The 16496-nt window shown below is 35.6% G+C and overlaps 1 protein-coding gene across 5 annotated transcripts in view; it reads right to left on the reverse strand.

Annotated features, from left to right (window-relative positions):
• BICC1 (BicC family RNA binding protein 1) overlaps window positions 1–16496 on the reverse strand; it is a 115160-nt gene that overhangs the window by 20166 nt on the left and 78498 nt on the right. For 3 of the 5 annotated variants that reach the window (XM_074874402.1, XM_074874401.1, XM_074874399.1), the window contains exons 4-9: window positions 9395–9474; window positions 8070–8228; window positions 7091–7144; window positions 5931–6125; window positions 4716–4967; window positions 909–1040 (exon numbers count right to left, since the gene is read on the reverse strand). In XM_074874402.1, coding sequence (XP_074730503.1) covers window positions 909–1040; window positions 4716–4967; window positions 5931–6125; window positions 7091–7144; window positions 8070–8228; window positions 9395–9474 — 872 coding nt within the window. Of the gene's footprint in view, window positions 1–908; window positions 1041–4715; window positions 4968–5930; window positions 6126–7090; window positions 7145–8069; window positions 8229–9394; window positions 9475–16217; window positions 16334–16496 lie in introns of those variants that run through there. The other 2 variants (XM_074874404.1, XM_074874403.1) reach the window with 2 other exon arrangements.

The raw sequence follows: 16496 nt of genomic DNA on the forward strand, positions 1-16496 counted from the left end.
GGATTTCATATGCACTTGACAATGAGAACGATGAAAGACCTTTCTGTCAAAGAAAAAATAGCTATTATTGTACCTTGGTGCTATTTGGTATACCAAATCTTAAGTGTCCCAAGATCTAGAGAAGTGAATCAATAATTAAAATCTTATCTTCTCTTTTATCTGAGGTCTATATCTTGAAGTGGAAAAAAAAGTTGTTGATATTATTCAGCTATTAAATTCTTAGCTGTCTGAGAATAAAGTAACAAATGCCTGGAAAATTAAATTAGAAAAAACATTATTTGTTTCTTGTACATTCTCTACATGATGTTTCTTTGTATTGATTTCATATCTCTCTACACAGAGAAGCTTACTTATTGACACAATGGAATGCTCGTTTAATATTTTGAAATTTTTGTCTGTTATCACATTATATACAACAGTGCAGATAACAGAGTCGCCTATCCATACTCGCCTGAATATTTTACAATGAACACCTCCCATTAGAAGTATTTTGTAATTCTGTTTCTTGTTGTTCTATTCAACATCTTGTGTAGAACAGTCATATTATTTGGGTTTTGTTTAATTCTGATTGCTAAAGACCACTGCAGTTATGTGGGGGAGCTGCAATTTAAGATGAATTTATTTAAAAACAAAGAGTAGTTCTAGTCAGATACAATTTGTCTCATCATAATTTCTTTTATTGGTATATTCCATACAAAAGCTAACCTCTGTCAAATATTTTATGAAAGTCAAATTACCATAAAAGACAGCTGTTGTAACATTTAAATTAATATTTCAAGCAGAAAATATGTATGTCTTTTACAAGTTTATGATCCATTAAGTTAGGGAGGAAGAGCAGACATGTCAACTCATCAGTTCTGAAAAGTTGTCATGAAAGCCTAGAACGAATATATCAGCTTTTCACCAACCTTGCTTGGTTGCTTTGGCTTTGGCTTAATGCTTATGAAGACATCTAACTGCTCCATTAGCTGTGTTATAAACTGTGGTTCTACTTCAATTTCTTCCTTCATGTCAAACATGAGCACAAGAGGAAGGCAACCCTGAAAAGACAGGATGCAAAAATTCATAATACATATAACCTACGCTTTTGCCATGAAAATAGTAGCAATAAACTGAAATACAGAGAATTTAACACATGTACATCATGATACAATAAGTTCAGAAAAAAAGCAAGGATGAAATTTTAAGTAAAGCCATTTCCTTGTATGCAAGAATACAGGTGTATCTTTCTACCCTGGGATTCTGAACAAACAGTTCGGTGGTATAAAGGTGAAATGATTTGCTGAATATTTGACATTCCATTTGACATATGCACCCCACATTAGCTATTTATACAGACTTAGAGGTGTCCAGAGGATACAAATTCAGAAACCACTATTACCTATTAAATCAGAACAAAATACTGTCAGGAGTCGATAGCAGGACTGTCACATACTCAAATGGCTCACATTAAACTATGTTTGAGATAAAGAAGAAATGCTGAAAAAATTCCTCTGTAAGTCACCATTGCCTAAGTCTTAACCTCTACCTTTCTCTTCCCCTGTCCTAGATCACCTAGATCAGTATTTTCCAGTGATATGAATGAAATACACATGAAATACTAAAACTAAGTAAAAAAAAAAAAAGCACCCCTAAAAAAAGCCCAAAACCAAGAAACCAGGACAAACAATGGTCACAGAATATCTGGAAATTAGATTGATACATCTCATAAAATAACAAAAATAGAGGGCACAAAGTCAGTGAAAAACAAATCTTACTTTTTGTGAATTTAGCATCAAGAAAAAAGCCACAGTAAGATACATTCAAGAAAGTGGTCTTACTTAATCCATTTCCTGCTTTTGCTTCAGAATGAAAAGCAGCAAATTTGTGTATTTATTCTTCAGATCACTAGTTCAATATCATTTTATATTTAAATAGAACTTCTCAACAGTACCACCTATAGCTACACAGTACTTCCCAAACCTAAATTAAAGCAATTTTAAGGAAAATTAAAGGCATCTTAACTATTTTGACTTCAGGAAGACTGACAAACACAGCTTAACTCCACAGAGTGAACTTATCTGAAAAGAATAATTATGAATATTTTTAAAAACACAGAAATCAATAACCAAGGATTTTATGATAACAGAAGTGTATTTCATACTTTGATTTTCAGAATATTTTTCAAAAAAAGTTACAGAAATTAATATCAGAAGGTCTCACCAAAAGCTTGCTGAATGAAAATGCAACTAAATGTTAACAAGAAAAACAGGAAAACGAGAAACTTAAGTTGAAATGTCAGGTTTTATAAGCATATTAAAAGGCTCTTTTTTATGCTACTGTTTTGGTTTTGTATGCTTAGAGCACCTACATGATGAGAGAAACAGGACCAAATAATGATCTTTGACAGGAACTGAGTAAACAAAACTAAGTTGTCAATGACTTAGGTAATTAAATATCGTACAAGTGAAAAACCAGCACATAGTTTTAGTAAGTAAGTCTCAGTATTTTTTAGTGACAGTCACAATACAGCTGTAACCAAAGGGTTTGGGCTGAGGGGAAGATATAGAACAAGAACATTTTAAAGACTCCAAAGCCATCTTGCTTAGATAAGTACTTAATTATAAAAACACTACATATTCCTTCTTCCTTTTACAATTTGCCCTCATCATGAGTATTGTCGTAACTACCATGCTGAATATTTTCTTGCAAGCAATATGCAATATATTCCTGCAAGCAATATTAGAAGAGCTGAGACTTGTGATGCTTGTCAGAGATAAGAAATATTCAGAGTTTACACACCATTGAATTCATAGCCTTCTCAATGAAATTAGTTACTAGTTGTTATTAAAGTTTCCATTTAGACATACTGCTAAGCAACTTTTAAAAATAGCTCTAAGACATTACGTGAGTCCTACTGTAAGGTATCTAGGCACTGTGTTGCATTTTCTGTTGATATTGTAAACTCTGACTCAAATTTAGTCTCTTACGAGAATTACAGATCACAATTTAGTAGTTCAGAGAAATGTTACAGTATTTCTTTCCTGGGTACTGATGTTCAGATGCTTCTAGATAGTTATTTCTAGGAGCTCTGCAGAGATCAAACCACTATTTTTAAATCCCCTCTCCAATTCCGTAAGACACTTGTACTGCCTAGCTGTGAAACAGCATCAGCTGTTATTCTGACTGAATCAGAGGAGCTGGCAAGAGGCAATAACAACAGTGACCATGGCACAAAGGCCAGCGTGCAGTCACACCTTGCAGGAAATCCCTCCACAACACAGAAACCTCATCCCACTGAACAGTGCCTGAGAAGAACGCGAATCAAGTGAAATTTACTTCAGAAGCAGCTGAGAATGACTGCGGCTGTCTATTTAACGTAGGTATCGGCATGGCTGGCACATTTGCATGATTTATCTGAAGCTGAAAAATACTGGTTTTACTAATTTAGGACTTGGAGGCAAGTTTTTATCTAGTTAGTTACTTCTTCCCTCAGCTTTTCAAATTTCTGTTGTTAACAAAGATACATTCTTTCTTTGCAAAATTTGCTTTAATACTTGTTTTATCTACAGAACTGGAAACAACAGTTTTGGGACATGTAATGCCTGTGAGTTGAAAGAGACCAAGTCTCCTGGTCAGTACAGTTCTTAAAGGGTGATATAGTGGATGTGATGTGGGATATTAAGTTGTACTGATGTGTTTGGAATTAAATCAAATGTCAATATTTCAAAAAAAATGACCCTTACATAGTTCTAAGTTTCTAGAGCAAAGGTGTACTTTGATGTTTATATGACAGCTTGTTTACATTTCCTTCTATTTCATGAACCTCCAGAAAAGTACAACTTAAACCTCATCAAGGAAATACACAGAATAAGGCTATCTCTTAGTATTTACAGACAATAACCACCTAGAATACAATCATCATTAATATAACTGTATAAACAGAAAGGCACCATGTTTTTATTTTCCACTATACAGCAAGGCACAGTGCAATGTAAGAGAGATTGAGGACTTCTGGTATTTAATGGTATCATGGTTTATCGCGATACCAACTTTGAATTGGAATTGAGTCCAATCCTCCCATGTGCTATTCATAAGTTTCCATATATATAAAAAAAGTGTACAAACATCAGCGCTACAACAATGCCTAAAGGCTCCTGTGAAGCTTAAGGATGAATATAACAAAAATCTATACAAGTAATAATAATACTCATCACCAGAAGTATTTTAATAAAAGGCCTTATAGTACTGAGGGTATGGTACTAGAAAGAACGTAAGACTGCAGAATGAGTCATTATTTCGTATGGCTCCCCAGTTTCCTTGAAAACTCACCCACATAGGAACTAAGAAATTCCTGCCACTTCCTCTTACTTAACAAACATGGAAAAGGCAGGTCAGCAAAACAAAACCCACCACCCAACAACAAAACCCTCCAACAATCTGCCTTCTACTCAGAAGCATATTTTTCTCATAGATTTAAATTGCTTATGCTGCATTTATATTACCTAGGTCATCTTTCAAATCATGATACCAGAGGCCACAAGTATTTTAGACAACTACACACACTCACAAAACACTGACAAAACCAGCACTCAACTGAACCATCTTTCCGCAATGTGAGTAGTAATCCCTCCTCTCTAAGCCTAACTTACATTTAACCCATAAATACATGCAGAAGGAGTATATTTTCTATGATCTGGCATTTTTTTCAAGCAATTTTCACTGAAAAAATTTACCATGAGATATTGCCTGGCGAGACAGACAGACTCAATTGTGCCCTGGAGGTAGACAGTGGATTTCTTCTGTGGGTTACTAGGGTCAGGGAAGTGGATCTGAGCACCAGTCCTCTGCATGATATGTTTGATGTTACTGCCATTTCGACCCATCATAAAGAGATGATGCTGCGCTGCAATGTCTAGTTGTGTGCTCACAGGGATTGCAGAGGCCAGGCTCCCAGCTAGGTGTTCTAAAAGCATGGCTGTTCCTTCCTGCAGGGGAAAATGCAAGAAAACAGTGAAACAGTGCTCACAGAATGACATTTCAGACTGTTTCTTCACTTGCATGCATTCCACATTCAAGATTAAGAAAATTCTGTTTTGTTTAAAAACCTGATTGATTTGTTAAAGGTAACAGATGGACTAAACTCTGCCATGGTAAAAGGGAGTACGATGATGTCAAACGGTTTGGTCCCAACACGCCTTCTGTGTCCACATATAGCAATAAGAAAGGCAATAGAGATTTCTATGGGTACTTGCAAAATTTGTCTTTCAATTTTGGCCTAAGATGTTCTTACTGGCTTGAGATACATCCATCCGAGACCATAACAATCCATCACGCTGCCAGTTGTTAAGAAGGAAACTTTATTTTATTAAAATAAATTGGCTCATGGCAGTTCCTTTACTTGACTGTCAAATTCACATCTCCCAGTCCTGGTTTTGGAAGACCAGTTTTATTGACTGCTAGTGCAGCTTTCAAGGTTATATATTTGAGAGCACACTGAGAAGACCAAAGCACGAGGAATTCAGGGGGAGGGGGGGGTGTGTTTTGCGGTTGCTTGGTTTGTTGGTTTGTTTGTTTGTTTTTGGGTGCAGGGGGTGTCGGGGGGTGGTAGGTATGTTGTCTTGTGGGGTTTTTTTTAATTAAAAGATGGGTAAGGTTAGGACATATTCCGGAATTACTGGAAACCCAAACAGGTGTGCAAGAGATGAAAAAAGATTAAAAGCTTAGCACAAACAATGCTAAGTCTTAAGCTTAAAACTATTTTCTACACATTTTTACACCTCACCTATACCAGTTAAGTTAAAAAAAAAAACCCCCCTCAGGCTTCACAAGTGATTATACATTAACAAAATGTACCGATGAGGCAGGATATAGCATTAATATAGTTCTTAAGTATCTAAATTAGGAATATATTTATGACATGCAGAGACCTACTTCGGAAGACACCTTACCTTCACAGCACTAGTGTTATTTTGTGACCCTCTGACAATGACTGTAGCACCATACATTCGAGAGCGTTGTTTAAAGGAAACTGAAATATTATACGTCTGACATATATGCTGAATTGTGGGAGAATTAGGATCTGGGATTGGTTGGAGAATTCCAGCAATAGGCAATTCAAACATAAGTACCAATGGAAGCAGCTCCTACAACATTGAAGAGCAAATATTGAAACCTGAAATCTCACTCACTAAAGCTACAACAATTTATTGCTGAATCATAATGTATTGGTCAGTGATGACTAAACTGACATGATACACTCTCTGCCCAGGGTTTGTTGATAAAAATAGTTTTGGGTTTTGCATAGGCTTTTTAGTTTGTGTGAGTTTTTTTGGCTGGGTTTGTTGTGTGGTTTTTGTTGTTCCCCCCCCTCCCCCCCAGTAGGAGTTTTTGCAACTATGTAACAACAATAAAGCCAGGTAGTTTCCCATACTTAACCATGAGGACCTACAAATAAGTCAATATTTGTAAAACTTCCTAGCGAAGTCTCTTTTATGACATGGATTAATTGGAGCTCTGCTACAGAGCTACATAAACATCAGCTTCTCTCATGACTGTAAAGACCAAGGTTGTGTGACATACCTGACCTACAACAATTGTGAAAATTTTTCATAAGTTGATTTATAATTATGCATGCCAGAATACACATACAAGTCAAAACTAGAAGGTAATGATAGAAAAGTGCTATGAGTGGAGAATGAAACTGAAATTCATGAAATTATTTACACAAATTATAGATGAAAATGGTTAAAATTAAAAAGGCAGCAATTGCCTTTCCTAAGTCAGAATGCCTGAGCTTCTGCAGGCCATCTGTGGAGGGTAAGTTAAGATGTAATTTTAAATACATTATGGGATAGTTTACATCTTGCTTATACTATAGACTTTGTGTTCAAGGTCCACCTTGGGCTAGTTAAAAATTTGGCCAGAATGCAAATCACTGTTTTTATAATACCCTTTACATTTTACTCATATGGATACTCACATTTGTTCCTATACTTCTGCTGTCATAAGACAGAGCCAGACAACCCTTGAGTTCTCAAAACCATATATATATTTTTTTTTTCCCTTTCATGTGTTTTCAAGGGAACACTATACTGAAACAGACTATTACCCGAATTCTAACTCTTGCGGACTCCACTCCAGCTGGCTGTCCTGCAATAGACACCTGGAAGAACAAGGATGTAGAAAACATAGCATCACATTTTCAAATGAGGCACTGGAAAAAGTTCTTCAGATAAATGTGTTCTCTTCACAGAAAAAAAAAAATTAAAAAAATCAACGTTTATTTCACACCCAGTGACATCCTAAGTGTTCTCTAAACAGTAGTTGAAAACTAAAACCACTTAAAGAAAAATCTATGAATATTATAGCATCTTAGATTACATAGGCTTAAGCAACTAGAAAAAAATTGATACAAACAAGCAGTTGTTTGGCTCAAACAATGGAATTACTACTGTATGCACATGCTCAATGCTAATATTCAACAGTAGGTTTTCTTATTTGAAATTACTGTATTTTGCTCAGCAGCCACTAGCACGCACAAGGGGGAATTCTAAATACAGTGATGAAAGAAAGTAAATATTTCACTAATATTAGCATTACAAAAGATGTACAATTCAGGTTCAATTACTTATTTTAATAAAGTAGAATTCTTATAATGGGACATTCATTTTTGCTAGCTATCACCAGGTTTAGTTTTCAACTAAGTTACACCATAAGCTGAAAGCACCAAGAAATTAATCAATATGCTAAATAAGTCAGGTGTTGAACAGGAAAAAAATTTACAAAAGTAGTGCTTTTCATACTGCTTCTCTACCATTCACACTAAGTTTTTGACTTCTGTATGCTCAAAATACTTTAGTTTTAAAAAATTAAAATGATTCATGAGCCATCACAGTTTCCATCTGTTTTTAAAGATCTGCTCACTGAGGAAGTCCCATGCTTTCCACAGAGTGTAAATACCAAAAATTTATTTCCCTGAACATGAACTCACCGTTCCCAAAAAACCCAAATTGACAAAAGAAGTTTAGAAATGTTTTATACTCTCAAGAATTACAGTGTAAATGAATTAAATATTAAACAATACTTACTTGGTTGCTTTTCTCTGCTTGATTATTCCTATTTGAGTCTGGAAAATGGATATGACATCCTGTTTCCTCCATCACCTTTTTAATATTATTGCCACCTTTACCTATCACATGAGAATGTTCTGTATGTGAAACATCCATCTTCAAGGTTACCCGATTGCTCTGGAAATCAAGCACCCATGATTTGTTCATAGCAGAACTTCAGTATTTTACAGTAATGTAACTTCAAGAGTGACATTCAGAAGTGTATTTCCAAATTATTTTTGCTGTGGCTTTACTTCTACACAAGTAAGATGTTTTCAGTACGGATCAGTCAGGTGCTAAACCATTCACATTTTCTTTCCAATGAGGAATTAACACGGAAAGAAACATCCCAAAGATACATCTTCAAAAATGTTTAAGACTTTTAAAACGCACTTAGTTTTTATCAACTCTGACTTAAATGTCCTTTTCCAATTCATTCTAATTTATTTCAACTGTGTTCTTTCAATTGCAGTCACACACCCCTGTCTGATCCAAAAAAATCATGTGATGAACACTTTGGCAAATCAAAGCCATGGGACCTAAAATATTTTTTTTTTTTTCTCCTTTAACAAACATACCAGATTTTTCTGGTACATCAATTTTTAAAATAATCAAACACTGCCTACGGCTGTTCTTAAAAGCTATATTGTTAACAGTCCATAATAATGTTGCTAATAGTTGTTAAAAAACTGGCACTTGTCACTGGAATGTTTCTTTTGACAATCTGTTTAGAGAATCAAAAAGATGGCATACTACTTTGCAGAAGCCATATACACTGCCCCAAAAGACTTGCTATTGGATGAAAAGAAAATGTGATGAACATATGAAACCCCTGGACAAAATCTAGATGTTTTAGAAATTGTGGCCCTAATGTTTCAGAGTATTAGAATGCAGTGACAACTAAAAATAGAACTGCATAAATGCTCCTAAAATTGAATTTCAAGCAGAAACAAAATTTTAGGTTTGCTGAAGTGGCTGTATAATCTACTGTTTGCAGTGAAGCTGTATTCCAGATTTTGAAGCAAAAACCCAATCCAGTGAACAAACTATGTATGCTTTTAGCCATATGGCTGGAACTATTATTTCTACATAGTTCAGATCTGGAAAAAGTGCTTTAAGCAAGTATTTTCTCGTGGCATGCTTAAATATGTGTCTGTACACCAAATATCAACAGAAAGAATATATTGGAGCCTTTGCTTTGGAGCATCCATAAATACTTTCTGTTTAAATGAGCCCATATAAGAAGATCAATGCCACAACAAAATTAGGGGTTAAGGTGTCATTCTAAATGCGTTCATTCTTACTTTTGTGTCCAAGACAGACATGATTTTCTCTTTTGCTTCTTTAACGTTTTCCTTTTTTCCAGAGACTTTAATATGGGGATCTATAAAAGAAATAAAACCTTGTAAGAAAAATACAATAAAATATCTGTGAAAAAATTCCTCACTGCTTAAATAAATTTGAATCTATTATTTATAGTTCGGCAATAAACTGTACCACCAACCTTTGGGATTCAGCTAAAACCCAAATGTATTGTTCCATCCCTTCAGTCCCATGATTAGGATTACCAGATGAGTTTATTAAACATGTTAACCAATTAAAATAAATAGAAATCAAATGCCAAGTTTACATCACAATAATATAAACATTGTCTGCAATGCAATTATAGTTAAGCCATCATGTCTTCTCAAACAAATATTAACAGAGGACAAGTAAAAGCTTTCTGACAGCCTTATGAAAGCTTAACACAGTGTCCAATAAAAAATTCAAACCCACCCTCATCATCACTTCATTATATTTAATTAGTTTGTAGAACTGTCCTTTGCAGGTTTAATGTGTCAATAAAGGTGCTTCCACCAGAAATTTTCTGACTGAAGTTACCAAATCAAATTTAAATGGTACTTTAATAAATCAAACCTCTGAAGTGTCAAGTACATAAATTGAGATTTGCTACTAAGCTATATGCCCAGGAGGAACACCAGCTGATGGCAGTTTTGCCCAGTGAGATCTAAAATATTGATTCTACAACACACTTCAGTCTACATTGTAATTTTCAGACTATTGTCTTTAAACAGCAGAAGGTGCTGAGCTATCAGGTACAGTTCTGCATCCTGGAATATACACTTGGTTGGAAAGTACAGAACTGACTTTGGAACTAAATCAAGTATCAATTACTTAGAAAAGTGTGAAAATTACAGATTAGACAGTTTAGCAGCACCATCTGGTGTCCAGAAGCATAAAGTGCCTCAATGCAAAATTACTGTCAAAACATTAAATGTAGATTTAATTAAAACAAACAAAAAAATTCCCAACTACCACCCAAGTGTCTAAGTATTAGAAACAAGGATATGATTTCTTCAGGTGATGCCTACTTCTCTTTCCCCAGTTCTTGAGTCCTCTGCCCTTTTTCAGTGTAATGGTGCTTTTTTCTCCTGTGATGGGATGAACTGTTCTTAAAAAAAATCATAGTTCTAATCCCTCTTCTGGGTAATGGATTAATCTAATTCATTATGCTGGACAGATACTTACATTTTAGGGTATATAAAAGGAAATACATTCTCAACGGCAGGAGAAAACATAGCCGTAACACAATATATCTGCCTTTTCCATCATCTCAGTGATTGAAATCACTTCACTACTAAAGAAATCCCAAATAACACAACTGTAGATTGTAAACCTATTGTATTCAATTGAACATTGAAACTGTTTAAGCCATGCCTGGATACTCCAACAATAAAAAACCTTTAGTCTTTACCACTGGGAAGTTCTGAGCATATTCAGCTGGGGATACAGAAATGCTGAAGGAACACCAGATTCCCTGCCAAGTTTCATGAAAGTCAAGAAAAATGCAGCATTGAGTTCTGAGAAAGAGATATATTTCATTTTTAAAAATGGAAAAACTGTAGTCGCAAAAACATGGTATGCACATAGAATCTACAGAAGCTCCAAAAATCTGCTGCTTCAGCCTTTTTACAATGGAGCAAAGCAAAAAAAAAAAACCAACACAAAACAAAAAAACCCAACAACACCCAAATAGTCTTAAGGGCAATTTTTCTTTTCTTTTTTAAGTTGACAGTAAGCCATGTGGTTCTAATGTGTTTAAGCTGTGAATGATATTTGAAGTGGATGTCACAGGCAGAAATTCCCAGAAGCAGATTCTAGCACACCATGTATGCTCCAAGCGCTCTTTAGAGGCAACCAGGAAACACACAAAACCAGACCACCACTTTGGGGTTGATTTTCACATATTGGTAAACATTATGTTTTAATACACATTTGGCTACAAGTATGCAAAGTATCTGAAATCAATCCTGGCATCCTGTTAGTATCAAAGAAGATTACTACCACTCCATAATACTATTTGTTTAGCCACGGGTGAAAATACATTTTAGAATACCTATTTTTTTCCATTTCTCATCTCGGTTGGACTCCTCCTTTTTGTTGATACCAACAGCTTCAGAAAATAAATAAGTCCCATATTTCTACATTTAACCTTTCTTTGTTCTTTTTAGAGGAAAAAAAGCTCAATTACTCACTTTAAAAACAAAAGCAAAGAAGAATCCACAAGTAAAGAAACCACTGATGCCAGTGACAATTCGAAAATATGCTATGAAATCTTTCAAAATTGGTCTTAAGTACCCTCTCCTTACTTGACTTCTCAATGACAGTGGTTGGTAATGGATATGAAGCAACTTGTTTTTAAAAGTTAACAGAATTCTTCCTTTGAAACTTGCTCACTCTTTCCTTCAAGGAAAGACAATTCAGATATGACATCCACATCAAAATTTTGCATAAGAAGAGTTACTTGCACCTAACAGATTTTGAATTCTTTGAACTGGCTTTGTAGGAATTGAAAGTACACTGAAATTATGTATGATCTGCAGGAAAACAGGTACTCAAATACTGAATCAACAAAAGAACAGATCATTTCAGGAATTGATTAAATTTCAGAGGGCAATTAGATCATATAATCTGATTTTCTGTATATTACATTTCTTAATGTAACATTAAGACCTTTAGATTTCTTAAATATACCTCTCTGTGGAATCAATTAGCTTGTTTGCATTGCAGCTCCTCTGGAAAACGTGGAAAAGTGTAAAATTGTCTGCTCTAATGGTTCATCAGTTCCAGCCTCCCAGATTTGCAACTGATTTCTGGCACTTCAGGCTCATTGGTTCTTGTTCTACCTTTCCCCGCTGCCCCTGATATTAAAGAAGTTTTAGCGTTCAGTAGTGATTTCCAGTGAAGATCCATATATGCTAATCAAATCTCCTATCATTATACCAACTCTTTTTCTGAGCCCAACCCCAAATATTTTAGTTTGGCCAACCCTTATGAAAAATGAGCTAGAAAAGCTGCCTGGTTTTTTTCCTAGCTAAATTATTTATTTTCAAAGTAGAGGACTTTGTTTTAAAACCCTGTATCACAGGCAGATTTACCAGGAGATAATAAAAAGGCAAGTTTCTCCCAAACTTCTTGCAAACCCAGTGCAGATTAGACTCTCTGCTAAACAGAGAAAACCTGTCACTGATGGAATCAGCATTTACCTTCAATTTCAGCTTTCTAGTTAATCCAGACTATCTTGTGGAAAAGTCCAAAACTGGATAGCATCTGAAATTGTTTTCAGGTTTCTATCTGAGTAGGAACAAAATGACCATGTAAGGTCTTGGTGCATTAATACAAGGGAATAATTAAACCATTTGACTTAAGATTTCTAAACATTTTCTGAAGCTGTTGTCACCAATAAGGAGCCAAGTACATTAAAAATGGTTCCAGACAACTTTACTTCTTGGCACCACAAACTCAGGGTGTTCAGCACTTGCATATGACAAATGATGTCTGTTTGCTATTGTATTTACATTAGACAGGGCTGAACATAAAACTTTTCCCTACCACCTATTTCCAGGTGAAATTATTTATTCCATTGATTAACAATTACACTTTTTAATTTAAAAAAAAAATTCTACCTTGCCTTAGTACTAAGACAAAAATGTTTGTTGGGTACAGCTCTACATGTAATATTTGAAATACCTACAGGGTGCGACTGTAGCAATGCATTCTCAACGACATCCAAAACAAGATAAACAGCACTCTTAGAAGTGTGAAGAGGATTATCAGGCATAAAGGCATAAGCAGGTGTAATGTATGAACAGTACTGTCAGTACAGATAAGCATAGCATCACCCTCCAGTCAGTATCTAGACTGACCCAACTGACCACAGCACCTGCACGCAGCCTTAAGTGGAACAAGACCACCCACTGAACAAGACCAACCGATTCTCACAAATGGCTCTTGCTGTGACTGGGGCCATAACAATATCATTTTTGTCCAGGTGACAACTGGATCAGATCACCAAGACATGATGCCATACTTCATCCGTGAGGAACACTGGTTTTGGAACCTGCTGTTACGTGGAAAAAAAAAAATCCATTTCCCTTTTTTTTTTTTTTTAGCTTTTGAATATAAAAGTATACTTTGAATAAAACCAGAGTTAGAGCAAAAAACAGATGCCTACCATGAATGAAGAAACGAGACACCAAAGCTCTACAAACTATTTGTAAACATAGAACAGAGGCTTCAGAAGAAGTCTGTGTGCTAAAAGCATGTAAAGGTCTAATACTTTCAATACAAGTGCAGTATTAGAAACTGGAAAAGTTTTTGACTCTTAAGAAACATGATTAGTGTCTTGCAAAAATCTAGAAAATGTCATTGTATAGTAATCTATCTTTTAATTGATTTTGATGGGCAGTACCTTTTTCCTTAAGAATGGAAAAGAGAAATTTAATTTTAACGGATTCCCCCCCCCCCCCCCCCCCAAGAATGGAGGAATATTTACATAAAATAGAAAGCTAAAGCTACACAAGAGAAAATGCTGGAAATTTTTCTCAACAGTCTTCATTTTGCCAGACTTCTGCCTTCAAGTGGTCTTTTATTGCTCCTATCCTCAAATTCCTCACTCCACACTTTGGCAGAGTTTCCACCTCCTCGGTCTTTGTCCACAGCTATACCAGCAAGCCTCCAGCTTTTTTGCTACTATTGTGTGCAACATTTCAGTAAACAAAATAAAATTCCTCTGAGCAAAAATACGTTTGTGCCAGTGAAATGCATCTACACTAACTTTTGCCTGGCAAGAGTTATTTCAAATAATTAAAACATTTAACTGTGTAGGCTTCTCCTGCAATTCAGACATTACATTTAATGTCTGGGCAAACTCTTCAGACCACAGCTATGCATCTCGCTTGTTTACAGGATGAACCGACTTTACTTAAGTTACAGAAATACCACTATTCTAAAAATAGCTAGACAACTGGGCAACACCAGGGCAGATGACAGTCAGTCTTAATAAATAGCTGATTAGGATCTGAATAGCCCATGAGTATTATTGAACTTGAGCCATTCAAAGAAAAACAAAGACCAAAGAGACCTAGCATTTTTAAGGACAAGTTAAGAAAATATTTGCCCCAAAATTACTAGCAAACACACACTAAGCTATACGAGAAGTTAAAATAAAAAGAGAAAGCCAAATGAACACATGTAAGTTGGTATGTTCTCAACTGAAATAATGAGTACATTATTCACCCTACAACAAAATGAAACATAGCTCTATAAAACAAGTGAATTAATCAGAAAGGTGAAGTAGGACTTCCTATTAATATGGAAAAACAGATAACTGAATTGAAAGAGTTTATTTAATGCTTTTAAATAAATTAGGAAATACTGTGTGTACATTTGTTAGAGTGGGTATTCACTGACCAAACTAGATGAATTGATGATAGCCAAGATAGACTTGAAAAAGGCTCAATCTATTCCCATGGAGAAAAAACATTAAGGCTAAAAGCATGCAGCAAATGCTCCTGATTAAGGGCATATGCAAAGTAACTCGACTGAATAAGAAAGGAAATTTGTCACTTGGGCACTTCTTGCTGTTGGCTTATGAATTTACAAGAATTCCCACCCTCTCCAGTGCACCTCAGTGCACTTACTTCACCTTCCAGTATCTAAACCACAGAAGAAAAAAGCTACTCATGTAATTAAGGCAGAAGACAATGGGCTACTTCCTAATGCAGACTCCCCCTGTATCCTCAGACATAGCACTCAACAACATGGGCGTTCTTGTTTTGAGTTTGGGGTTTTTTTTTTTCAGTTTAAATTAGACTGCAGCATCATCATCTCTGAACGAGATTTCAACTAGCTAACTTGGGCATGATCAAAAGCCTACCCAAAGCATCATAAAACTCAACATGGGCTGCAAACAATTAATAGTGTCTTCAGAGTAGACATATCCTGAGGCTCTGGGCATTCTAGGGGATCTGTCTGTTGTGGACAAACAGCTGATTACGAAACGTTCTTGGGAAGAGCCAGAACCACTGCCTATATGTTCACACGCATTTGAAAGACTCCTTGTTTTCTCAGAACTTTTTGACTCTTAACTTTCCCCATTACTGTGGCATCTAACTCCAAGCCATCTTTAGAAGAATTTCTGTTCTACCCATATTCTGAGTAGGAAGCTGAGAAAAAGTAAGTACTTGTTGCACTGCTTCTGCCACAGGTCCACAAAAAGCAGTTTTGCTCTTTTTACATTTGGTTGCTGTTCTGTAGTCACCCGAGATCATCGCTTTTTAAGCATTGTAACAACTGTATGATGGTGAAGTGTACTATGCCCTCCTTACTTATCTCCACGATTTCTAAAAAAGTATGTATATACACATATACATATACAGACACACTTATACATAGATATTCATGAAGCAGAGACTTGGTAAAACACTGACCTTGCACGCACACACACACGCCCCTCACAGAAGAAATGCTGTGCAATGTCTGTTAGAGCAAAGAATCTTGTTTCTCAAAGATTTCATAGTGTAGTTCAAAAGAAAACTTCAAAACCTGTAACAGCTACATTAAATAAAATGGCTCAAGTGAAATATCTGTTTGATGTAGCCTCACAAACAAAAAGAAATAAAATGAGGTGCACCTCTACATCAAATCATAGCTGAATCCCGCATCTGGGTCTCTTAGCAGCCTTGAAACATCCCAGCACAATACTGAAAATTCATGTTCAGAACGCTCAGAATTAAGTGAAATTAGCCAGAAACATCAGATAAGTGTTAAAAAAAAATAGATTACCTGTACAACTTATTACTTTTGGAGAAGTAAACTATTGATGACTGGATTTCGGACCCAGTGACAGAGGAAATGAAGTTGAAAAGACTTCTCTTAAAGCATAAGCAAAGAGGTAAGACAAGGAAGAGGTAACAGAACATATGGCAATTTAAACAGAAAAGTGACCGGATTTGAAGGGAGAAGGGGAAGGCCAAGGTGGAGAAGAAGAGAACCTGAAAAGAAGAAATGAGAATGAATTAATTGTAATCACCCAGAGACGCCATGTCAGTTACACAATTTCCG

The sequence above is a fragment of the Strix uralensis genome, chromosome 7 (assembly GCF_047716275.1).
Source record: "Strix uralensis isolate ZFMK-TIS-50842 chromosome 7, bStrUra1, whole genome shotgun sequence".
In the NCBI taxonomy this organism is placed as follows: domain Eukaryota; kingdom Metazoa; phylum Chordata; class Aves; order Strigiformes; family Strigidae; genus Strix; species Strix uralensis.